General features: G+C 43.1%; 1 protein-coding gene across 5 annotated transcripts in view; it reads left to right on the forward strand.

Annotated features, from left to right (window-relative positions):
- The window catches only part of FAM13C (family with sequence similarity 13 member C), a 110,469-nt gene that overhangs the window by 66,253 nt on the left and 17,680 nt on the right, over window positions 1-26,536 (forward strand). For all 5 annotated transcript variants that reach the window (XM_069460592.1, XM_069460595.1, XM_069460593.1 and 2 more), the window contains 3 exons: window positions 8,239-8,323; window positions 21,263-21,473; window positions 22,673-22,811. In XM_069460592.1, the coding sequence (XP_069316693.1) occupies window positions 8,239-8,323; window positions 21,263-21,473; window positions 22,673-22,811 (435 nt within the window). The remainder of the gene's footprint in view (window positions 1-8,238; window positions 8,324-21,262; window positions 21,474-22,672; window positions 22,812-26,536) is intronic.

The following is a 26,536-nucleotide window of genomic DNA, read 5'->3' on the forward strand; positions in this document are numbered from 1 at the left end:
TGTGGGAGGGGTTTTATTTGTTTTCCCACATACTGTCACTTGGAGAAATATAAAATTGGCAGCCCTCATATATATATATATATATATATATATATATATATTCTGCTTTTTCCACCCCTGCTAACTTTTTTAGAAAATATTACTGCTGGTCTAAAGACCAAATTTTGCCTGGGAGCTGTGACCTTTGGGATATTTTTTTCTAAGGAATAACTCTTTCTTTCAATAGGATTTATTGAGAAGCAAATGTTACCCAGCTCGGGGTATAAAGAATGAACTTTGTTGTCCCCACTTTCCAGAGGTTTATAGGGACAGACGTCAAGTCTGGACATAATACCCTAGAGTCTGGCCGCCTTAGCCTTGTTACCAGTTGTCCTTTTTAGGACATTATTGGCTTTCTCAGGCTATAAAACTCAAGTTTCAAGGAATGCAAAAACTGAATGCCTTGTTTCTTGTCAAATGGTAGCATTTGACAACCTAAGTGTCTATAAACAGATGAATGGATAAAGACAATGTGGTATATACACACATTGGAATAGTATTCAGCCATAAAAAGAAGGGAATTCTGCCATTCGTGGCAATATGGATGTGCCTGCAGGACATCATGCTAAGTGAAACAGGGCACAGAAAGACAACATGTTCTCAGTCAAGTTTGGAAGCTAAAAAAGTTGATCTCATAGAAATAGAGAATAAAATAGTGGTTACCAGAGGCTGGAAAGGGTAGTGGGGAGGGAGGGATTGGTTAAAGGATACAAAATTACAGCTAGGTGGGAGAAATAAGTCACCACTGTAGAGTGGTGACTATAGTCAACAACACTTTATGGTATGTTTTCTAATAGCTAGAAGAGAGGATTTTGAATGTTCCCAACACAAGCAAATGATAAATGTTTGAGGTGATAAATATGCTAATTATCCTGATTTGATGATTATTGTATGTCTCAAAACTCACTATGCACCCCATAAATATGTGCAATTATTCTGTGTCAATTAAAAATAGATATAAAAAAATTAGTCTCTGAGGGAATGGCTAACTGTTTCCGGTGTGACCTGCCATCTTTACAGGGTTAGGTATATAATTTATTTCATATGGCATGTGATTTTGTGATTTCCAGTGGACAGTTACTGATTTTTAATATTGATCGACTTTTAGAAATCGAAGGTGTTAAGGTAGTGTCATCAGAGAAAGAAGTGCCTGTGGGCTCAGCATAGCTGGGTGGTGGCCCAGGACACAGAGTGAGGGCACTGGGGGCCCCTCTGCTGAATCACATCTCACTGAGGCTAGTTTTGAAGCAGAACATCTTTTAGGGCTAAAAGAAATTGGAACAAAAATAGCCTCAAAGAAGTAACCATATGGACTACAACCCAGACTAGCTTTGAACTTCAGCCCTTGAAATATAATTAGTGTTCTGGAAAAAAATGATTAGTTGTTTTTTAGATTAAGATGGTGGCTTTATCCATCTTAATACCTGTGCTTTTTGCATAGTTTAAGTACTAACAACTCCAATGAGAAACTATTGAAGTGCATTCCATGAGTTGTAACTGAGACACAGTCTATTTTTAGAAAAATCAGTCTTATCATCTAGAAAAGCTCAAAGTTCTGATTTAAAATGTGAATTTATAAAACCGTATTATTCTCTCCCAAACAACTTGTTTTTGTTGTTCATGTAATAAAGTGAACATAACAAGGCTATCACAATGAGGCAAGACTAAGAACTCCTCCTTCCCCCAGGTTGATATCATTCAGCTGAAAGGAAATGTGGTTTGTGTTATTGTGTGTTGCGGGTATTGTTGTCCTTGTTTAAAAAGAATTGCTAGTAGGATCCAAATAGGACCTGGATCCTTTTGTCAACAGAGGGCTCCTTAAGGTGAATGGCTTGTTCTTTTCCACTGAATTTCTCCACTGGGGAGGGCAGGGACGTGAGGGCTGAGCACGCCTCGCCTAGGAGAGCTGGCGTGGGCTGGCTGAGCTTGTCGTGTTGCAGAGTGCTCTGGGACGTGAGCAGCCCAGTCCCTAGAGAGATTAGCCAAAAGCCCACTATCTTTAGGGCAGGGATGAATTTGCCTTTTTCTTGTAACCATCAACACTGGGAGAAGTTTCACTTCTTTTGGCAAGAACATCCAGAATCCAGCAACAGAGGCAGTTCAGGAAGCAACACCGTCTTGCTTCTGAGCACTTCTTACTTTATGTTCCTGCTGTGGGGGTCCTACTCTCCAGGGGAGGCAGGGGCAAGAGGGCAGGGAAGGTGTCAGAGGGCTGGGGCTCAGGAAAAAGCTACTGTCCCTGGGGCAGGCAGGCTAAGCAGGCAACCAAGGCAGCTTTTAGAGTGGGGCTAGGATCCAGGGAATAGGGCAGTATTTCCCCAAGCGGACCTGGGGCCTCCCACATTGAATCAACCTTGCCCAAGAACGACTGAATCAGGATCTCTGGGATCGCAGTCCCTGCTTGGGACTGCACATCTTTTATAAACACCCCAGTGATTTCTAAGTACTTTAATGTTTCTGAACTAGGGAAGCAGGGGGGCTTGATATTGGATACTCAGAGGGGCCCCTCAAGTACTGGCTAAAGGGTCCAGAAAAACAAAACTAATATACAACGGCAGTCTTGTGAGCGATGGGCTCTTGTCCTACACATAGTGCTGGGATGCAGCAGTGAACAATGCAGACATGGTTGTAGCCCTGCTGGGGCTGGAAAGAGCAATAAACAAGTAGACAAATAAAATTCCACGTCGTGGTGAGTGTTGGGAAGCAAATAAGATGCTAGGAGAGAAACTAGGTGGGCCCTGTTGAGATAAGGTAATCAGAAGTGGCTGAATAGTTTGTTGGAATTTTGACTGTGAAGCAGCTACAGCTGGGTGGGGCCTGGGGCGGAGGGGGCAGGGGCAGGTGAATCAGCAGATGGGAAGGAAGGGTGGTTCGTGCGCGCTCTCTCGCAGGAGGGTGGGTAGGGAGCGCATACTCGGGAAATGTGAAAATGCAGGGAAGAAGAGTGGTAAGTAGTAATGGGGATGTTTGGAGACCCAGTTGTATCCCCAATTGTATCCCCAATTTTGTGCATATTTCCTATTTGGTTTGCTTCATACCGCCATAGAGAGTCTATTGCGGTTCTTGGATAGATAAAGGAGTGGGGAGAGGCACTAAACCCCTTCATAGAAACTAAATGTGAGCTATCCCTGCTCTGTAACTGGGGAATTGCAGACAAAGGCACCCTAAAATAGTGTTTCACCATCCAGCCTGTGTGGGTGTTCTCTTTTCCAACCCAACTAAAGTGGGACCTGGGTAATTGTAGAGGAGAGAAAATGAGTAGAGTATTTTCTAAAACAAGTAGCATAGTCTCCATTATGTAAAAGAGAAAATTAGCTTTTTTAAGAAAACCACACCTAGGTTTCACGGACTTCTCTCTGGCTTCTTTCCTAACCAGATGGGGCAGTTGGAGAAGCAGAGGAGGTTGTCGTTCTTTAGAGCATCCATTAGCCCTCACTCAGTTTTTCTACAGGTTCTAGGCATCCATTGGAGGAGACTTTGGATGCCAACCTGGAAAAGCACCGGCAGGGGCGGGGACGGCCCCTTGCTGTGTGCGTTGCAGGGTGGAAGTCCTATGACAAGGGCTGGGTTGAGGTAGCACCAGCACTGCAGGATTTATTGCCCTTCATTCTTCTGTAGAGGGAAAAGCATGTTTCCGTACTAAAGGTCACTAAGTCAGGCGTGATGGAACCGTGAAATGGTTGGTTAGTCCCTCTCTCCCCAGGCTTGCTGTTTCTTTACTCCTTTCTTTACTTCTTTCTGTGACAATAACAGCTGTCATTATTGTTTTATTTGTTTGTGTGGCTATTAGCTCTCTCCCCGCTAGATTGGAAGCCCCAGGAGGAAGGGGCTGATAGCAGTCTCATGCCCCAGAGCCTAGTGCAGCTCTTTGTGCATGGAAAACTGCCCAAGCTTCAGAACTGCGTGTGTGACATCCCATCTGCAAGGTGGACACGACCGTGCGTGTGCACTGCAAGCTGTCCACGGGCCTTCTTTGAGTGGCTTTATGGGCTGGCTGTCCCCTGTCACCCACTGGAAGGACATGTATGTGTCAGTGGTGTAGATTACTCATAGGTACATCCCCCTACCCCACTCCCCTGTCCTGGTTCCTTGGTCATCAGGAGAGGTGTCCCTTTGTGGACCTATCCCACACAGGGTGTCCATGTCCCCACTCTCTGTTCAGGAGGACTTAATGAGTGTCCTGTTGTACCCAAAGACAGGCTGTCCTCGGTTAATGGGTCAGTGCAGGGCGGGAAGGGATATAGCTGAGGACAGCTGGTCTGTGGGGTTCCTTCCACTCTGCCTTCTTGTCCTCTATTTACAACAGTTTCTTTTCCCTTCTTCTTAGAGATCTTGTCTCTCCAGACTTTCATCTTCTCTCTCCTGTTCCATGGACCACTTCTTTTCTTCTCCATTCTCTAGTCCTATTTAGCAGGTAAGAGAGGAATAAGCCAGCCATGCACACAGATGTCGTCTGGGACTCGAAGTCTTGTTCAGTGTGAGTACAAGTTAGGGAGAAGGTGGCAGAGTACAATGGATGAGAACAACCCGTGAATACTTCTAGCCATAACTCGGTCTGGGCACGATACCTTACTTCCTGTGGAAGTCTAGAGACCTCTGAACATGAACTGCTCTGCGGTGAGATTCCTTGCTACTTATTTGCGTTTCCTGAACACTTGGTTCAGTTCTACACTGTCCAAGCAGCCACTCCATGCCACATTCTGTGTACCCATCCTCAGTCTAGGCACTCGTGTGCTTGTTTCTCCTTTAAAGTTGGAATGGGACTTGGACGTCATCTAGCCTGAGGTCAGTATAACTAGGCGGGTGCAGAAATGAGACCCTAGGAGGTAAAGTGATGAATCAAGACAACAGGCAGTGTGGGGGTCTGGCCTTGGCACATGGCCGGAGCTCTGCCCAGCAGCCTCTGGGGTGTGGAGATATTCATAATATCTGCAGAGTCCAGCCCCTGAGGTGTTTGCCACGCACTGGGGCTCTAGAGGGCTTTCCGTGCCATCCCTCACTTGATTGTGAGAGCAGCCCCTAGAGCAGGTGCTGTTGTTACTGTTATCATTGCCTCCTCTTACAGATGAAGAAAGTGAGGCTCAGAATAGCCAGGATACTTGGCCAAAGTCAGACACGGAGTATGGAGCAGAGCTGACATCCCTCTGCTCCTGGGGGACCCTGCAGGCTGTGCCCTCTTCTGCTTTGCAGAATATACAAGAGCACATACACAGGCTGTTGGTTCCACAATTAAAAAAAAAAAAGAATGAAAGATAAGGTAGAAAGAAAAAAGAATGCCAGTGTTTCTTTTTACTTTACCCTTTATTCTTTTGAAAAAAATTATAGTAAAACATATACCAAATTTACCATTTTAGCCATTTTTAAGTGTGGAGTTCAGTGGCATTAAGTATAGTCACACGGTGTGCAGCCATCACCACCATCCATCCCCAGAACCGTTTTCATCTTCCCCGTCTGAGACTCTGCACCATTAAACAGTTCCCCGTCTTCCACCGCCAGCCCTTGGCAACCACCATTCTCCTTTCTGTTTTTATGAATTGTACTACTCTAAATACCTTACATAAGTAGAATTATACAGTGTTTGTCATTTTGTGACTGGCTTATTTCACTTGGCATAATGTCCTCAAGCTTCATGCATGTTGTAGAGTGTGTCAAAATTTTCTTCCTTTTTAATGCTGAATTATTAATATGTTCCATTCTGTGTATATACCGTGTTAAGTTTATCCATTCATCAATGGATAATTGGGCTGCTTTCACCTTATATTAATCTGCTAGGGCTTCCGTAATGAAGTACCACAGACTGGTGGCGTAAGCAACAGAAATTTGTTTTCTCACAGTTGCAGGCTGGAAGTCCAAGATCAAGGTGCCAGCAGGGTTGGTTTCTCCTGAGGTCTCTGTCCATGGCTTTCAGACAACTGTCTTCTGCAGTGTCCTCATGTGGCCTTCTGTCTGTGCATGCACCTCTGGTGTCTTTTTCCTCTTATAAGGACACCAGTCTTGTTGGAGTTGGACCCCACCCTTACGACCTTGTTTAACCTTAATTACCTCTCCAAATACAGTCACGTTGAGGACATAGGTAGGGCTTTAATACGTATGTTGGAGAGACAAAATTCTATCCATTGCACATCTCTTGGCTATGGTGAGTAATGTTGCTATGAATATGAGTGTGTGAATACCTGTCCAAGTCCCTACTTTCAATTCTCTTGGCTATATATCCGGCAATGGAATTGTTGGATTATATGGTAATTCTTTTTAAATTTTTTGGGGACCCACCATACTGTTTTCCATAGTGGCAGCACCCTTTTACATTACCATGGCATTATTTCTTAATCTTCAGAGTAGTTTTGCTCTTTTGGAGAGGTCACTGATTTTCAAGGTCCTCCAGTAGGAAGCTTGCCTGAAATCGTTCTTTATGCCTCCCACCTGCTTGGTTACTAAATAATCCTTCCAGAAACTTGGTGCCCCTGCTTCTTTTGCAACTCCTGTCAACAACCTCGGTTCTTGCTTCCATACTCAGCTGCTGGGAAGACATCCCAGAAAGGAGGAGGAAGCCATAAATAATGGCCTGGTCTCAGGCAGCTGCCCCTGGCATGGAGGTTTGTGACAAATAATGGCCCATCGCTGGGCATGGCAGAGGAGGGGTGCTGAACCTGTCCAGGCACCTGCTGCCTGCAGAAAGGCTAAGAGACAACAGATTTAGGATGTCCCTCAGTGAGCAGCTTTTAAAACATTGCTGCAGGTTCATAATTATGCACGTCAATAGAATGGATAAGGGGGCGTTGGTGGAGTTGGTACCACGTGGAAAGAAGGGGTTGGGATGTGGGGGATGTTGGGTAGGTGTTTATGTGAAGTCAGGTGTGGGTGTAATAGGGTGTGAGGATACAAGGGCTGGACGTGAGGTGTGGTAGGTAGGGTATGGGGTGTGTGTGGGTTTGTGGTGTGGGCTGTGAGGTTTTAGGGGCTGGCAGTGAGGGTACGGGTATGTATGAGGTGGGGTGGGTGTGGGGGGCGGTTGGGGATGGGGGTGTGTGGTAGGTAGAGAAAGTGTGTGTGTGTGTGTGTGTGGAGTAAGGGGTGAGGTAGGGGATGGGGCTGGGGAGTGGGGGATCGGGGTGAGCGGGGGGGTGGGGGTTGGGGTGAGCAGGCACGTGCGTTCCTGTGTGTGTTGGAGGGTCAGAGTAGGAAAGGACCCACGGTTCTGTTCCTGGTGGCCACCCCAGCCGAGCCGGGCGAGTGGAAGAGCAGCTGAGATGCATTGCTTTCTCATTTCGAGCGAGCAGGGCCTGGCCAGGGCCGCAGGCTGACTCACTTTCACCTGGTTGGGGGATTTAATTTGCTGGCATCTGCATCATGGCAGGATGCGTGCGTCAATCTGTATGACTTTGTTCTTATTAAGAACCACGAGAGCAATTTAAAATGAGAAATGAAAGGAGTGGGTGGGAGGTTATGCTGAAGGCTAGGAAAGATAAATTGCTTCTCCCTCAGTGGCTAGGTTATGCTAAGTGACCAAGGTCATCTCCTTGGACCCTGTTCTTGATAAAAGGCTGCTGCAGCCATCCCATGTGAGAAGTAACTTTAGAAGACACACACACACACACACACACACACACACACACACCCCTGGCATGCAGAGATGGATAAGAGAGCCTCCGAGCCCCTCCCAGATGCCAGGCGGCCTCTGCAGCAGTAACTCTTTGTGCACTGCGGTTTGCTGCAGTCCTGGCTTTGGAGGGACGCTGGCTTTTATGAATGGTAGCCTGGGAGGGGCCTGATGTCCTCGGCTCCTGATGTCAGCAGGATGAATGAAACACTTGCAAAGCGTAAAACCTCAAGCACCCGGGAAGCAGATACCTTCTCAGATTGGTTCTCCAGATGCAGCGTCTCTAGCTGACGAAATCACCAGTCCCATGTGTCACAGATTAGCCATATACGTTAGGATTTAAATGAGGCAGAAACAGAGCCTGCATGTGGGCTAATGCGTAGATGATTCCGGCACAACCAGCTCTTTCCCCGAAGCAGCTGTGGCCGCCACTCTCCTGCTGCCAGGCGCTGGAGGAAGGTGCTTGCAGGAGCTGCGGGCTCCCATTCGTGTGTGAGGCACCTACCTTAGCGAGCCTGATGTTCTGCTTTTGCTGGCAGAATTCCTTGCTGAAGCTCCAAGCCCTCGAATCTGATCTGTGCTCTGCATTTTTGACAAACCAGGAAGAAGCTGCTCAGGTGCATGGAGCGAAGGACCCAGCCCCAGTGTCGACCCAGAGTGTGCCTGCCGATGGGGCGGATTCCGCAGGTAAGAGGCAGGGCTGGGGGTTGTCCCAAATTTTGCGCTCCAGATAGTTCAGCCTCTTGCTGCTTTAGCCTCAACCTGGGACCCTGGGGGAAATGGTGTCTGGTGCAACCAAGAGGTGGTTTCAAGTTGCCCACGGGGAGCTGAGAGGGAGCGGGAGGAATTAGCATTTGCTACAGGACCTTCTCTCTAGCTGGGGCCATGAGGAGTCAGACTCATACAAATGGGCGTCAGGTGAAAGCACCCATCACAACTCCTAGTCTTCATTTTCCCGTTTGGTTTCCTGTGACAAATGAGTGGTATGTTTATTTTATATCACTGGACCTAGATAATCTCTGCTGTCTTGAAATGCATGATATTTTTGAGATACTGAGGGATGGGGAAGTTTTAACACTGCTACCTGCTTCTGTTAACTGCTTGTGAGAGGATCCAGCAATCCAGGGGAAGTGGGGGTGAGTGCTTCACTGACAGTTCATTCTGATCCTGTATTGTCTGGCTCTGTCTCAATTTATGCTGCGTTCATTTCCGTGTCAAAAAGTCTCAAATTGGGTCTCGGTTTTCTGTTAGTTTCTTTAGCTTTAATCCCAGGGATGGTAGATTGATTAGCAAACAGGAGGCAAATTAATGCTCCCAGGAAGACTTAGGAATGAAATGAGTAGAAATGTGTGCAAAGCTTGTGTTTTCTAACCAGTCAGAGGTTTGCAGACTGGTTTCTGCATGGATGGTAGAAATAGGCTTAGGTGAGCTTGTTTCATGAGAGGCCCTTAATCTCCAGGAGTTGAAGGAAGAGATTTGCAAAGGTAATCTATTTCGGTACCATTAGCAATAGTACACTTAACACACTCCTGTGTCAAACATAACCACGTGGTGTAAGCAGGCAAATCAGTCATTTCCAGTATCAGAATGTCTATTAATGGTAGTGGCTAATAATAGCGACTAATAGTAGCTACTATTATTGTTTAAAACTTTCTGTGATCCAGGCACTGTTCTAAGCACTTTATGGGTATTATATTAAATCCTTAAACTGATCTGTGAAGTAATATTATTCATACTGAGGACACTGAGGCCTAGTATAGCCCTGCTGGTCATTGGTAAATTATTTTCGTATGGCTGCAGGTGGCCAGTTGCCTGTCCTTGTTACCTAGTGAGCTCGCGTGCTCTGTTGACCATTGGGTTTGGATGAGATACAAGTAAAATTGGGCAGGAGCCAATGTCAAGCCAATGAAGGATTTAAGTCAGATTATTAGACATCCTTCCTTTCCTTCCTGCAACCCCCATATTCCTCCTGCAAACAAACAACATACAAAACACATAAAAAAGTCTCAAGCCAAATACAATTTAACTTTTGAGTTATCTGATGTTTTGGATTAGCTATGCAAGTATCTGGCAAAGAGTGTGTAATAAAATATTTGTCACATGCTGGATATGGATATATTTTTTCTTTTTTTAATGATGACTTTTACATGTCTCATTTTCTCAAAGATCAAGAATAGCTTTGCATTTTCTCATTCTGGATGGACAGGATTTTGAACAAGCTTATTAGCAGTCTTTGTAAAATGGAAATAAATACTGGGTTTATGTGTAATTGTTCACACAAAAGAACCATAAATATATTCCATATTAAGTGTCAAATGGCAGAAATGGGCCAAAGGTTTTTTATAGAGGAGGCTTGTGGGTTGGATCCTGGATTTTTTAAAATGTAGGTGACTCTGAAGTATCTTGAAGCCCTTCCAAGAGAGTCTAGAAAATTAGACTCTAGAAACATCTAGAAAACTAGATGATTTCAGGGATCTAAATAGTCTCTTCATTTGGCAGGGATATTGTGAAAGTGACAGGCATTTGTAAGATGCTTTCATGATTTAAATTACGGGGTGGTTTGGCCTTATTCACTTCCAAGATGTGCTTTTATAGGAAGGTCATACATTTTCTAATCTATGTGTCACACAGAGAAGAAATTTATGCTCAGATCAATGGATTTCTGAAATGATCTTTGAACACCTTGAAACTGTAGTTTTTTTTTCCATGTAAGTCCCTTGTAAGAAGGTGATTGCATAAGATTAAATAGGTAGCCATAAGTCCATAAAAGATTATAGTAATTTATAAATAGTTTTCTCTTTCTTAAAGTCTAGCATCTAGCCCTGAGCCTTACATGTATATAGATATTCAATTAGTAATTATTGATGTCAGTGATTGGTATAACAAGGACAAAATACAAGTGATTTTTATAGTAATATCTGGATATAATATGCTATAACCATTAATAGCAAACATTCATAAATATAAATGGATGGCACTTAAGTAGGTTTCAAACTCACTTTTGACTTGATTAGAGCATGCCTTAAATAAAGCTGTTTAACTTTTGAAGTGTACATCTGAAATGATGATCCGAGTAAAGTATAGTAGTTTCCATGTCTTGAGAATAAGATATTATACTTTAACTTGGGTTTATGGGTTGTAAAGATCAGTCCCACCTAGTAAGATACCCTGTTCTAGAAATTCAATTGAAAACTGCATCCGCAGCAAGAACACACTTCATGGCACCCCTGGAGGGGCACTGTGTTCTAGGTAGTGTTCCAGAATCTTCTTACACATTGTAACTACCAGGAAGCTTTTCCAACATGGAGATTCTCAGGCCTCTGGGGTAGAAGTCCTGGAATCTGTATATTTCATAAACACTCCCAAGTGCTGGGAACCACTGGTCAAGTTTGTCAGTGTCTTGAATTGGGAGGGAATGTCAGATTCTCTCTGACTCTCCTCTACGTCAATTTCATCAACAGGAAGAGGCTCACAGACCACATGTGACATATAACTCAGGATGTGGGGCTAGTTGGCTCTATCCATATAGTTCAGGAGAAGAAAGGTGCTCCCATACCAAGTTCACAGGCTAAGGTTGGGTAGGGTGGGGACAAGGACAAGGGATTTGAGGGATGCAAGGCCCTTAGAAGTGATGGAGAGGGAGCTGGCTGCAAGGCAGCTTGGGGCTATACAGAGGGTAACCAACTGGCTTGGTTTGCCCAGGATTGTCCCATTTTTACAACTAAAAGTCCCACATACTGAGAAATCCTCAGCCCCAGGTAATCCAGGACAGGTGGTCGCCTTACTTGTTGTTCCAAACCAAATGTGAGATGGAAGCCGTCATGGACTGAATCTTTATGTCCCACCCTGCAATTCATATATCGAAATCTAATTCCCAATGTGATGATATTTGGAGGTGGGAGCTTGGGGAGATGATTAAGTCATGAGTGTGGAGCCCTTGTAAATGGAATTAGTGCCGTTATAAGAGTCCAGAGAGCTAGCTCACTCTCTTTCTGCCACATGAGGATACTAGGAGAAATCAGCCATCTGCCACCTGAAAGGGAGCCCTCATTAGACCCCGACCATGCTGGTACCCTGATCTTAGACTGCCAGCCTCCAGAGTTGTGAGAAATACATTTCTGTTGTTTAAAGCTACCCAGACTATGGTACTTTGTTACAGCAGCCAGAAATAACTAAGACAGAAACCCATAGAATATTTAGACTCAAATCCCTCTACCTGGATTTAATAGCCTCTTATAGTGGAAGCAAATGTTTCCTTCATGGCATGAGTAAGCATCCACTCTGATGTGGTTGAACAGAAGATGGAATGAGGATTTTCTTTTCAACTGTTTGTCATTTTTGAAGTGTGCAGAAGAACCCTTTGACATTCCATGTTACCAAGCATAGTAACCCTTGCTCTGTCTGACTAAGGATGATGGAGTTTTAGCAAAAGCTGTCACCAGAGATAACTGGAGACCTGTTAACTAGAAATAATAATAATTCCACAGTAGTACCTAATTAATTTTTCCTAAAATCTTGATTTTCAAATTGAACTTTCCATTTGGGTAAGGCACTAATGTAATATATCTATTTATAGTCTACAATTATTCTCATAAAGAATTCTGCATAGTCTGTTGGTCTTTCCCTAACGTTGAAGTTGAAGTGGGACAGAGTTAATGAGAACTTCACCTTCTCTCATATTTCATGACACTGTTCACTTGACCAGAAGTTTTTAAGTAATTGAAGTGCTTATTAAATGTACAGATGTCTGGGTTCCCCACCTTAAAATGCAAAATTAAAATGTAGAGCTGAGGGCTGAGAATCTCCGTGCTGGAAAAGTTCTCCTGGTGATTCTGAAGTGCAGGGAGATTCAGGAACACTTTCTAGAACGTGATGCCACTCTGGGGTGCCATGAAAGGTGTTCCCGCTGCAGGTGCAGTTTACAAATGGATTTCTAGAACAAGAAGGCATCAGAAGTATGTCAGGTGTTCTCCTAGGTGGGTCTGATTATCTGTATAACTTTGTTTTTTGTCCTTTCTGGGGGCAGCCCCAGACAGTCTTTGAAAGTCAGTAAGAGGGAACTACATCAACCTCAGGAACACGTAGAATTTCCAAATGTCTTTTAGAAACTTTATTCATTATGGGCCTGTGTGTGTGTGTGTGTGTGTGTGAGAGAGAGAGAGAGAGAGAGAGAGATTTCTAAACCTTTCTTGAATCTTTTTATATTTTCAGTATATATTACCTGTTGCTTTAAAAATATGGCTACTATTGTGGAAAGTAGTACTTCATTTATTTGTTCTAAATTGGTTTCTTTAAAATGGTGGTTTTCAATTGGGGGTCTATTTTTCTTTTTTGCCCCCCTGGGGATATTTGGCAATATCTAGACAACTGGTTCCCACTGGGGGATGGGCACTACTGCCATCTAGTGAGTAGACACCAGAGAATCTGCTAAATACCCCTACAAGGCACAGCACCTCCTCCCCCAACAAAGAATTATCTGGTCCAAAATGTCAATGACGTTGAGGTTCAGAAACCCCGCTTGAAAGGCTTTTAAATGAATAACATCAACATAAGCTAACAATGTCCTCTCTGCTTGCATCAGGCATTACTGGATGGATTTTCTTATCTTCACAAGAGCCCTATGATGTAGTTTTCATTCTCATTCCCGGATTAAAGCTGGGAATAAACTTGGAGAGTTCATGTAACTTGCTGAAGGTCCCACAGTTACTGAGTGGTGGGGGGTTAGGGAGGAGAGGGGAGGGGTGGGAGAGGGTTTCCGCCATTCTGACTCCATAGTCTAAACCCCTAACCACTATGCTATTTGCCATCTGGACTGAATGTTAAGTCCCCATAGTTCTAACACTCTAGAATTTGAAATTAAGCCTTTGGCCAGTCTAAATAATATTCAGTATTTAATTGTATATATTATGGAATTAATATGTTTTGAGTCATTTTTTAAATTTATCCCTGACTGTTTTGTCAGACTGAAGAGACCTAGATTTGTAGTTGGTTAAGCTTTTGTGGCCCCTCTGTTCCTAAGTCATTTCAGGCCCTCTGATTTAAACCATCTCTAGGCCCCTGTGCCTTTGTTGATGTGTGCTTACCTCATCTGCATAGTGTACTCCAGATGGAGTCAAGTAGTATGATTTTATTTATAAATATGGGCAGAGGTACTATAGTTTTGCAAAACGTTACCATCAGAGGAAACTGGGCAAAGTATACAAGGGATTTCTGCATTATTTCTTAGAATGGCATGTGAATCTACAATGAGCTCAGTTTTTTAAAAATGAATTGATACCTTAAAAGTGGTGATGGGGGCATTTTATAAAATAATTACAAAATAATTATGCCTGTAGGATTGTTTTCCAAACCCTTCCTAGAGATGCACAGTATTTTCTTGGCTTTTTTGTCCTATCAGCATGTTCTGTAAGAGCTTCAAAAACCCATTCCCTATTAAACTAATAGTTTGGTGCTTATTATTTGTTAGGGGTAGATGGATCAATTTTCTCTGACTGTATTACCTACCGGCCCACAGAGCAAGTCATCTGCCGCTGTTGAACCTCCTCATGGTTTGTGAGCTTGGTCTGTGGTTTCTTGGCATTTTACTCTTTGAAAAATATCGATATCATCTATAAGCTTAGCCCTATCACTCTGTAATTCCTCTTTCATGTCATTTCTGAAATGTGAAATAAGATTAATCCAGGATCCATTTGCAAGGATTGGTACTGAATTAACGTCTTAACAAAGATAGTAATTAACTGTGCCATTTGCTGCATACTAGCTTTGTCTTGTTCAGAAACACAGCTCCTTGCAGAACTTTCTGTGCTAGTTGGGTGATTTTGGACAGGTTATTTAATCTCTCCATGCCTAAGTTTTGTTCCTTTAAAATGAGACAAAGCATACTGTCTGCATCTTAGGACTGTCGTGAGAATGACGTGGCCTAATACATATGAAGCTCTTAGCACATCACTCATGTAAATGCTCAATAAACATCAGCTGTCATTATTTAAAAAGCTGGGAGCTGGGCATTCTTACTGTACTCAGAACTCAGGCCACCTTCCCTCCAGTTGATAATGCTTACATTTGTCTTTGAATATCCACTCTATTATAATTTCTAACTACTTTCAGGGTGAGGAAATGACATTTCATACTGTTCATTCCCTAGGTCCCCTCTAGAGTCTTGCATATGATTGACATTACACTAATTCCCTTAAGCAAAAGGAATTTATAACAGCAATAATCTATAGAGCTGATGGCTGAATAATTACCACCTATTAAACTTGAAACTACATTTGCTACAATAAAATCTATCCTGTGCTAAACCTGTGACATAACTTGGTCAGAAAAGTTCTTTACTATTAATAATTTTTCACACTGATGCTTTTATAACCATCTTCCTAATTGCTGAGGGAGGGAGGGAGCTTCACATTAACCCCTTGTTTTCAAAAGAAAGCATTTAAAAAAATCTCAGAATTTATATATGACAGTGTAATTCTCTGAGGCCATTCTTTCAACTATTCTACAGAAGAAAAAAAAAAAAAAATCATTCCTGCAGCCCAAATTGCCAGGAAATTATTTTTAGAAATTTTTTAAATTCAGTTTTTAAGGCAGGCCAAGTACTGTGCTAACATGCATCATTCTATTTGTGCTCAACTCTTTACAAATGAGGGTTCTGGATTTGAAGAGGCTTGCCTGGCCAAGGATATCACGTCTGCAAACAAGTGGTATCACAGACCAAGCCCAGGCCTCTGGCTCTAGAATCCAGGCTTTTAACCAGTAGCCCTAAAGTCATTTTTTTTTTTAATTAATAGACTTTATTATTATTATTATTATTTTTTACAACAGTTTTAGGTTTACAAAAAGTTGGGCAGATAGTACAGAGAGTTCTATTTACCGCTTTTCCCATGCACACGGGTTTCCCATATATTATAATCATTTTAGAAATATCTTTTTGGGGGTTATTTTGGTATCAGCCTTGAATGCTTAAAGACTGCAGTCTGGAAGTGACCAGACGGCCTGCCTACAGGCTTGGTGTCTGACTGCTCTGGCCACCTCCCAGGCCTGGGGCCAAGGGGGACAGCCTCTCTGGTCTCTTCCAGTTCCCTGAGCATCATCTGGTCCTGTGGCTCTGTGTATGTGGAGGGGCTGATGCAACTTCCTTGCCTGAATTGGTTAATTCGGGCAACCTAACAGATACTGGAGATCAGTAATTCTTGACTATGCTCCTAACTGACTTTGGATCAGCGTGGTAAAGGTACCACCCACATTGAAGGTTGGAATTCCCTTCAGTCATCTTCCTGTTTGCTTTGTGTATTCAGCATTCCTTCTGCTTCCCAAAGCAATTCTGCCCAGAAATGAAAACTCTCTTTTGAATGTGGCTCTCATCGTCTCAATAGCAGATTTTTATCAGCTGCACCACTGAGGTGATCAATTGTGCAGGGATCAACTAGAAGACCTGGGTGTCCATGAGGCTGAAAAGGAACGGGCATCGCAGCAGGCAGCTTTCTCTGTCAGCCTAGGGGACACTTCTGAATCTTCCACGCTGTGATGGATGGTGTGTGCTCCTTCCTGAGCCCCTCAGCTCAGACAGAGCCCTGCACCCACCAGGGCGGGACATTGTGCAGCCTGATTGTTATCTGAGCAGTTGTCTCCATCTTGGTGACACAGGGAAGGAAAAGGATGTTCTCAGAGATCAGATTCTGTTTGTTGGCCATTGTCCTTGGTTATTTCTCAAATTCAATGAGATTGAGAGAGATTAAGTAATGCATCCCAGGTCACATAGGTGACAAAACTGGGACTTGAATCTGGGTCTTTCTGAGTCTGTAGCTCATGCTTTTATCCAAGATGGCAGATTGCCTCTTGGGATTTGCAGGGTGCCTGTCATGAAGCCCACCCCTCCAGCTCCCTGTCACTTCTGGTGGCCATCACAGGAGCTGGCACACAGGACTGCTTGGAGTGCTGACCTCCCCCTGCTTGGTCAGCCTCCCCAACCCATAATCTCTTTTCATCTGCTGCTGCTCCTGCCTCGCCCAACCCAACATGACAATACTGCTTCTCCTCTCTCAGTGGTCTCTAGCCAAGCAAGCTCTTCTGTTTCCCAGCCTTAGTTATTGGGATGACTTCGGTTTACCCACGTTCTCTCTCCCGTGACCCTGTAGCTAACCCTTTAGTGCCTCAAGCACCCAAATTCAACATACCTAAAACAGAACCCATCATATATCTACCAGATGTTTTTTGGTTGTTTTTTGCCCTTGTTTTTATAACCCTCTTTTTGTGTGTGACACTGTTATCCTCTCTGTTATCTGTGCTTTTGGATCACTTAGCTTTTAAAACCAACAAAGGCCGATGTTTGGCATTTTGGAATGTACCTGAATACTATCTATGAGCCTACCATGATGGGCAAACCCAAGAGTGCAAATTAACAAATGCACAAATCTCAGTAGTCCATTTCGAGTTTTTGCAGATAGAGATGTATTTAAATTTTGCATTGCTTTAAAAATTCACATTAGAAAGATATATTTTTAAATCTGACTGACTCATTTAACAGCTGTAATATAGCATATGCTTCTGCCTGGCGTTGCAGCCAGATCAGAAGTGGTCTCTTGGCCTTCACACACTGATAATTACTTTTCTTCTCCATGTTCCATCCTGCTCAGTGCGTGGGCTGCTGGAAACACCGAGGCTTCCAGTGTCAGGGATGTGGAGTCTTCTACTTCAGGCACTGGTCAAACCCTCCCTGAGTGGAGTTAGTACAGTTATACAACCTTCCCTACCAAATTAAAATGGAGAGCATATTACCCCCCAGCTTCACATGGTTGTTTGGAAGATTTAAATACGTGCCAAAACTCTCAGAACAAGATTAAGGACAAAGTGAGTCACTCCATAAATATTAGAGATGATTATTATTTTTACTTATTTATAAATAAGGACTGATAGGAGGGACAACATGTTGAGGGATACATTGGCTCACATTCCTGGTGAGGTTGGTGTGCAGTAGGAGGAGACACTATTCAATGTCTTTATTTTGATAATAATAATTAGGAAAACGATGGTTCTCATGGATACAGTGTTTAGGAGTTTCTATGCCTTATCCTCATGTTTCACCAAATATGCTATACAGGGATGCATGGGTGAACATGGTTAGTTTTAAGAGGAATTTATTTTAATGTGTATCAGTTTTTAAAAAATGTAACTCAGACATCAAATTCATGACTTCTTGGCCATCATTGCTTAGGATGAAGGTGAAATTTGAAAAAAAAAACCTTTAGGTTGAAATAAAAAATACATATCTACATAAAGTAAAAAAAATAGGTTTATGTAGATACGGCAAAAATTTTGTAGGGATATAGTTTTATTTCATTTCATCTTCACTTAGTCATATGAGGCAGACACTGTTATTATTCCTATTTAACAGATGAAGAAACTGAGGTTTAAAAAGGTCCATCATTTCCAAAGTCTCTTTAGCCAGTGTAGACTTGGGATTCACACTCACAGTCTTTGCTTTCTATTGTGCACCCCAGGGTGGTTTCTCACTTCCCTTCTCAGGAATGTTTTTTTTTATTAATTTTATATTAATGTATTATATTTTCCTTTTTGTAAAATTAAGATATGGTTGTTACGGAAATTTTAGAAAATACAAAGAAGCAAAAAGAAGAATTTTTTTTTGTGGTAAAAACACTTACTATGAGATCTACGCTTTCAACAATTTTAAGCATATAATACAATATTGTTAGCTATGGCAGTCCCTCCTTAGCCATGGCTTTGCTTTCAGCAGTTTGTTACCTGCAGTTCAGTACAGTAAGATATGTTGAGAGGGAGAGAGAGACCACATTCATGTAACTTTTTTTACAGTATGTTGTTCTACTTGTTCTATTTTATTATTGTTGCTAATCTCTTACCGTGCCTACTCTATAAATTAAACTTGGTCATAGGTATGTATGTGTAGGAAAAAACATAGTATATGTAGGGTTTGGTACTATGTGCAGTTTCAGGCATCCACTGGGGTTCTTGGAACATATCCCGTGGATAAGAGGGGAGTACTGTATAGGCATTGTGTCGTACAGCAGATCTTTTATTTTCCTCATCACTGCCCTGTGAGTAAGGTGGGTCAAATGAAGAAACAGAGAGGTAGGAAAACTGGCTGGGACCCCACGGGAGGTATAGGCACTCCTGCCTCATGGCTCCTTGCTCTACCATACTGCATCATGTGATGGGCCAGGCAAGTTGTCCCTTCCTCTGGAAGAAAAAGTAATGTGCCCCCAGGGGACCATCAGAAGCCACCCTGGTTTTATATTGCCTTCAGCTTGTCCCTATCTCAGGGAGCTGGGTCTGGAAGGGTGGCCTGGGCTCTTCCCAGGAGAGCAGCGGTGCTGGCTCTGAATCTACACTGGCCTCTTTTGAGCAAAGACCTCAATAATTCTGTCTACACAAGTGCACAAATACACGTGCCTGCTGATTTAATTAAGCCCCTTCTCAATACAAATGGTGAGTTTGGACAAAGAACTGAAACTCTACCAAATTGCCAGTTTTTGACTCTGTTGTTTTTCAGCCGGTTGCTTTGGGATCTCTCTGGCCCACAGCTTCCTTTAATAGTGAATTGGAGGGAAAGGAGGTTAGGGTGTTAATTAGGCAGCATGGTAAATTATGCGAATGCCCAGGGGAAAACAGATGCCATGTCAATGGAGGTTTACAATTACTCTTGCAATGCAGTTCCAAAAAATCCATTTGTAGTGATCTGTGATTCTATGCAGTTATATTTTAGAGTTCTATGGGCTTTAGAAACTGAGCTCTTTGCCCGGCTCTCCTTCATAGTTATGTGGCTAGGATCTCAAGTGCTTCCATTTGGGCATTACCAAACAGCAAGAGACTCCTGTTAGTTTTAACCCTGCTGCCACAGCTGAGCTGAAGGGTTGAAGTCTCAGACCTTTTGCATTTCAGTAAAAATATGGTGGTCCCAGGTGCTTGCCAGAGATGATTTTCTTCCCTATTATTATTACTAAAAAATACTTCTAAGAAACAGGTAACATGAATAAAATGCATTCCTTCTTAGAGCCTAATGGTTTAAGAATTTGGTGAGGAACACACACACCCCTGGTGGATTCGGAAGGTGATTATTATTATAGGCTACGATTTATTGGTTAGTAACTCTCATTCCTATTAGTCTGGAGGGCTCCTGCCAAACCACAGTGTTCTCTGGGTAAATTATTCACCCTTTGCCTTGGGCCAAGGCGCCGCCTGCTCACCTGGCACTCACGTGCCCTCACCATAGCCATTCCTGACCAGCTGCAGCTGCTGACAGAAGCGCTGTCAGGGAGCTTCAGAGGCACAACAGGGGGCATCGTCTACCCTCCTAGTCTACAACCCACCAGGGGAGAAGCCAGCGGAAAACACAGGAGGACCTAATCAGACCTTTGATGTCACACAAAGCAAATTGCATTTCAAGCTCTAAAGAACAAGGAGCCATTCTAAATCTGATTAAGATTCATCTGATACCAAATCATGATAAATGTTTATTTTGGAAAAGCCTAATGTCGGTATTTTCTGATTCTGCTTATTCATCCAGAAAAGCTGTGTTTCCCTTTCTTTAGGGAAGTAGGAGTAAGAGAAAGCCTTGGCTTGTCCTGACTTGTCTGAAGGGCAAAACAGAGGGGTTTGTTTTGGCTGCTTCTGGAATAACTCTGTCCAGAGCCCAGGGTGGAGAGACCCTTCCTCCACCAGCCTGACTTGGTGTGCTAATGATCCCCACTGGCAGACCTCCGCCACCTGCCCTCACCTCCACAGCACAGGGCACCCCCCTTCGGCACTGCCCCTGGGCTGGGGAGCTAACTTGAGAGGGGGGTTGGTCCCAGTGAGAATTCAGGCACAGAGCTGGCTGGGGAGGGGTTCGGCACAGGTTTTGTCCAGAATAAAATGCTACATAAAGTTTTGGAGAAGAAAACAGACGTACACCCAATTCTATCATGCTTTGTAGTAGCTATGTAACTTCTTTTATCTTTTAGTGCATTTATTTGTACACATAAACATATGCTTTTTATATAAAATGGAATCATTACTGTTTTGTTTTGCAATTTGTGGTTTCCACTTAGCATATTCTGAATGTCATTCTTTATTGATAAGCAGAGTTATCCATCATTTTTGATGATTGAGGAATAATTTTCTCTGTGGGGACTCCCCTTTCCTCTCTTCCTCCTGGGTTTTTTCCACTCTCTTCCTCCCCACCCGCTTCTCTCCCTTCCTTCACTGGCAGTTCTATCATCCCTTTTCTTCCTCATAATCTGTAATCTTTTGCTCCGGCTCCATTTTATTGTTGTCCTTTTATTTACTCTAATGCTTTGTAACATATCCTCACACGTATGCAAAAACTATGAAATAAAATGAGGATTTTTGCAGTTTGGGGCTATGCTGGCTGTATAACTCATCCCGAAATAATTTGTTTCCATTTTTTTTGTTGGCGGCTTTGCAATCTTTTCCATCCAGGTTCTGTGAGAACAAACATGACAGTATTTTGAAAGCTTTTCACATCCCCAGAAGGAAGAAATGACAAAGAGCAAGCCATTATAATGAATGTTTATGGTCTTTATTTAGGAACATGACAGTCTCAAGCCCTCTGTCACTTCTAAGTCTTTATGATTTGTGTTGTTTCCCCAGACCCCTCGCCAGTCCACAAAGACGGGCAGAATGAAGCTGACAGCGCCCCAGAAGACCTCCAGTCAGTGGGGACCAGCAGGCTGCTCTATCACATTACCGACGGCGACAACCCGCTGCTGTCGCCCCGATGCTCCATCTTCAGCCAAAGCCAGAGATTCAACCTAGACCCTGAGTCAGCCCCGTCTCCACCCAGCACTCAGCAGTTTATGATGTAAGAAAGCCTCGTTTTGTTATCCTGATTTAAGACAGTTTTTCAAATGCCACGTTTACAAACTACAATGAAGTATGTGTCTGAAACAGTACAAACATGCCTGCCTAATGTAACTGCAAGGCCAGAACAATGAATGGCAAAAATCAGTACATTTTCTAGTAGAGGATGCTGTTCCAGGTCTTAATGTCTCAGGAGGAAATGGTCACGAGAGACAGGTGGCCCCAGGGGCTCACGTGTTTTTGAACATTTTGTGGTGAAATACCCAGAATCCTGAGTAAGTGTATGGACATGCAAATATCGGGACTGTCATTCTTGACGAACTCGACGTTCTTTCCATGCACAACAGTGGCATCAACAGATGTATTGTGGGAACACTTGGGAGATGTCCACTTCAAGTTTTTCTTAGGTTCTAGAAAAGTGGTAGCTTACAATAGCTATCCCCCCAAGACTATGTGTTTGTGTGTGTATATGTGTATCAGATGCCTTCCCCCACACTCCATTCAGAATTTGCATTTGGGATTCGAGTGAGGTTGAGGAACTGTGTGTTGTTTAAGCTCCACAAATAATTTTGACGTATAGCTAAGATAGAGCATTGTTTGGTTAAAAATATGCCCAGGGAATCCCTAGTTTCTCTCTCAGAACTTACGCCATCATTCTTGAATTTATCCAAACGTGGGTTCATGGACATCTATTCATGAACTTGAGGGAGCTGGTGAATTATTGCTATTGCATGTAAAATGTGTGTCACGTGGTAGGGTGTACACAGTTTCTGGAGAAAGGGCCCATTCTTTTCACTATATTCAAAAAGGTTCTGTTATGTCAAGAAAAGTTAACCACACACCTAAATCTTCCTTGAAAATGTTGGTAAGTGTGGCTTGTGCAACCTATTGAGGATAAGGCCTCACCAGGGCTGTTTCTTCTGAGTCTTAAATTGGTCTCTTCAAAGCTTTAGGAAATATATTTCCTGGACTAATATTTTGGCATTTTACACTAAAGTCCCTGATGACATCTTCCCATAATGGAGTTCTGTGATCAGGGGTCTCCATTGATGAGCAGATGCTACCGTGGTAGTCTCATCAGATGATGAGCTGCCTTCCAGACCTCTCTGATAACTCAGGAATCTTGGTGTGTAGACCAGCAGCAGTGTTTACTGGAAGACCACTGTTTCTGACGCTCCTTCCTCCCTGTAATCGTCTCAGGCCCCGGAGCTCCTCGCGGTGCGGCTGTGGAGATGGTAAGGAGACACAGACCATCACCCAACTCACCAAGCATATCCAGAGCCTCAAGCGGAAAATTCGGAAATTTGAGGAAAAATTTGAACAAGAAAAGAAATACCGGGTAAGGACCCTGGAGTTTGACAGAGGAGTGGATTGTGTTAGAGGTGTGTGGATATTTTTTGCCAGAGGACAGCTCTGTTCCCTGCCCATTGCCCAACCCAGGACTTATTGTAAATTGAGTTCCCATCCTGGGTCTGTCTTCTCACCTGCTGTCAGTTGATCTCTGCTAAAATATTTCCTAGAAATGGATGATAACTCTTATTTCCAAACTTATTTGATTATTAACCCTTTTTCCCCCCTAAGGAACCTTATCATCACTAGTTTTTCTAGGACCAAAATTTTGAAAGCTTTTTAATTATGGTCTCATTGTTTTTTAAAAATCTTTTCCCAATTGCATTTTGGTAATAACTTATTAAGGACCCAAGAGCAGAATCTCTAATTGGGGAACAGAGTGAAGGAGATGGTTTCTTGACATTAAAGTACTTGCTGGTTGACAAGTGGAGACTTCTTGAGTGACGTTTGTTAAGGCTGCTCATAAGAACATTGTGAACTTTCCTATCCCATCAGTTCATGGTGGTACTGCAATGTCACAAACAGTTTTTTCTCATGTAAGAAACAGTAGAGTCATGGGTAAGTGTCTTGATGGCCAATGTTGCTTTTATTTTCTCTAATGGTGACCATGGCATTGAGAAAAACCATATTCACGTAGAATTGGACAAATAAATTGGGTCTTTGGCAGAGGGCCCAGAACAGCTTGTTATTAGAATAAAAGAGAACAGGGAATAATCTCTCATACATCTTGAAATATTTAAAGGTTCACTAAGCACTTGGTACAGAAGCAATCAGAAAGTTCCTGTGAGTGTAGGATATGTTCTGGGGAGGGAGGTAAGAGCGGGTAATATTCCACTCCTGTTCTTTCCATCCTGTTTTTCCTACGGTGGCCTCAAATTCACTAAAAGAGGGGTTTTAAGGTATGGTTTTAGCTTTGCAAAAATGGGGAAAAAAACTCAGATTGGCTTTCAGGACAACCTTAGTCAGGGTGTTGAAGATTCCTGTCTTCCCCAGTGTCAGGCAGTCACAGCTACTTACTGTCTTGTACAGAGCAGGAAGCAGCTCCACACACTATTAGTCCAGGCCTTTACAGGCCTTTATAGATAAGGAAACCGAGGCCCAGTGAAGAGGTAAAGACCTATAACTTGCCTAATGTAGTTGTGTTCTATCAGCTCAGGCTTGGGGCAGTGGATTAAAGATGAGTACGTTCTGCAATAGTGTGGAAATAAAATTCTTAAGTGTCTACATTTTGAAAGCTCCAGATATCCTGAGAGAAACTGATTTCACCTGCTTGCTGCTGGAGTGTTATTGGATCTTTGATGTCTTCGTATTGGAAACTAAGAGTAACAACCAAGTGCTCCAATCCCAGGGCCTGTTAACACTTCTTACCTGGAACCTTCTTACCTCAGGGCCTTAGTTTCTTCAGTGGTCTCAGTTTGTCCATCTGTAAAGTGGAGTCAACATCAGTAGTGACTTCTTAAGTTTGTGAATTGCAAATGAGGAAGGACATAGTATAATGCTTATCACAGTGTTTGGCACAAAGGAAGTAAGAGGTCCTAAATATTACCAACCTTTCAATCTATGAGTAACACTTGAACAGCCTACCTCATGGCAGTCCCTGCCTTGTCAGAAAATGAAGAAAAATTATTCATGTTAATGCTCCATTGGATTTTTCTGCCTGCAGTCACAGACCTTGGGTGCCTGTTTGGGAAGAGAATTTCTCCTGGCACCTCTTGCCTTTGTCTGGAGAACCTTTAAAGCCAGAGCAGGCAGAAACACACACACACACACACACACACACGCACACACACAGACACATGTATTAATAAATACTCAAACATGCAGAAGGAGGGATTTGGGAGCAATAGAAGGAGGCTTCATGAGCACTGCTGCCTGCTGCTTCAGTGTGTATAAAAGTCTTTGACCTAATCAGAACCTTATGTGTCTCAGGAAACAGGGCTTCCCTTTGCCCTTCCCGTCAGGGTGCCAGGCTGTGGTTAGAGGTTTGACATGTCAATGGGCGTTAAATGGTTGCTGTGCGTAAGGCTTCCCTTCCTGGCATCCTGACTGTGGAGTTAATAGCACCTACTGCCAATGTTTGAATCCCAGCCCTGCTGGGGCTCTGTGCTATGCTGATACCCATGCATAGCATACATCTTTCCATCTCTGTTGAATGGAACCATTTTGTATCCCTATCTCAAACTGCTTATTCTCTACATCTGATTTTGCATTTGATTATTGGCCTCATGGGCTTAGAGGTGGTTGCTTCAACCAGGTATCTACTTGTGGAATCAGAGAATATTAGAATTGGAAGGGATCAGCCAAGTGTTTCTCCTTTTCTGACCCTGAGAGGGGAAGTGAATCCCCCAGAAAAAAAAAATTGACCTAGCCAAAAAAACAACTCTGGTCTTCTTATTACTCATACAGAAATCTTTCTGATGTATCTTATAAACCATCTTTAGCAGATCACAAATCTGGTCCAGTGGTACCTTCAGCTGTGTGAATCAGGAACCCCATTTCAACTGCACTGAATAAAACCTAAACTATGTAAAAATCAGAAGTTAGAAGGCTTGAAACTCACAGCTTGTATATGAAAACTTTCTATGTGATTTGAAAGCTGCCATCCATATGAGCTTTATTTAACCTCTTTTAACAGCTCCCCCAAGGGTAGGAAAAGAAAAAATTCATTTCAGAAACTGATTTCAGGCTTTAAATTATTTTGTCAGAAAATTCAGCCTTAAATTTCTGCTATATCCTATGTGCAACAGTGAAAGCGCATTTCTTTCATAGTCACTGGCTTAGGGTCTTAGGGTTTTCTTTTTTTTTTTTTTTTTTGAGACAGAGTCTCACTCTGTTGTCCAGGCTAGAGTGAGTGCCGTGGCGTCAGCCTAGCTCACAGCAACCTCAAACTCCTGAGCTCAAGCGATCCTCCTGTCTCAGCCTCCCGAGTAGCTGGGACTACAGGCATGCGCCACCATGCCCGGCTAATTTTTTCTATATATATTTTTAGCTGTCCATATAATTTCTTTCTATTTTTAGTAGAGGTGGGGTCTCGCTCTTGCTCAGGCTGGTCTCGAACTCCTGAGCTCAAACGATCCACCCACCTCGGCCTCCCAGAGTGCTAGGATTACAGGCGTGAGCCACCGCGCCCGGCCTGGGTCTTAGGGTTTTCTGTGTGTGTGTTTGTTTTTACCATATTTCAAAGATAGAATTAACTATGTGGAGCAGATCCAGTGGAGTGCTGTTCAACAAGATGTGTTCTCAGATTGGAGAATTCTCTGAGGATTTAGAGAAACCAGATGTAAAACACTGACTGTCCTGATAGCCAGACTGTTACCCAAAGCCAAAGTACTGGACTATATGTCAAGGAAACGGTACAGTGCCCTATTCCAGCAGACCATAGATAGGACCAGGCTAAGCTGTTATGGAGGTAGGGGTTGGTGCCCATGTGTCACCGTCCATGGTCCTGAAACCGGAGATTTCCCCCCCCCCCCCCATGGAAACCATAGTCTCATATCCAAGCTCCTCTAAGAAAGAATCATAGTTATTTTCCTTCAATCTTCTTTTCTACCTTGATTTTAAAAACTCTGGCTTTTATATCCCTATATAACTGACAGAACCATGCCTTGTATTTCACAATGAATGTATCTAATCCCATGTACATGTGATGATCTCATCACACAAGTAGTTTTTTCCTTTGAACTTGAAAAGTCTTCCATCTTCCTATGCCTCCCT

The sequence above is a fragment of the Eulemur rufifrons genome, chromosome 28 (genome assembly GCF_041146395.1).
Source record: "Eulemur rufifrons isolate Redbay chromosome 28, OSU_ERuf_1, whole genome shotgun sequence".
NCBI lineage: Eukaryota > Metazoa > Chordata > Mammalia > Primates > Lemuridae > Eulemur > Eulemur rufifrons.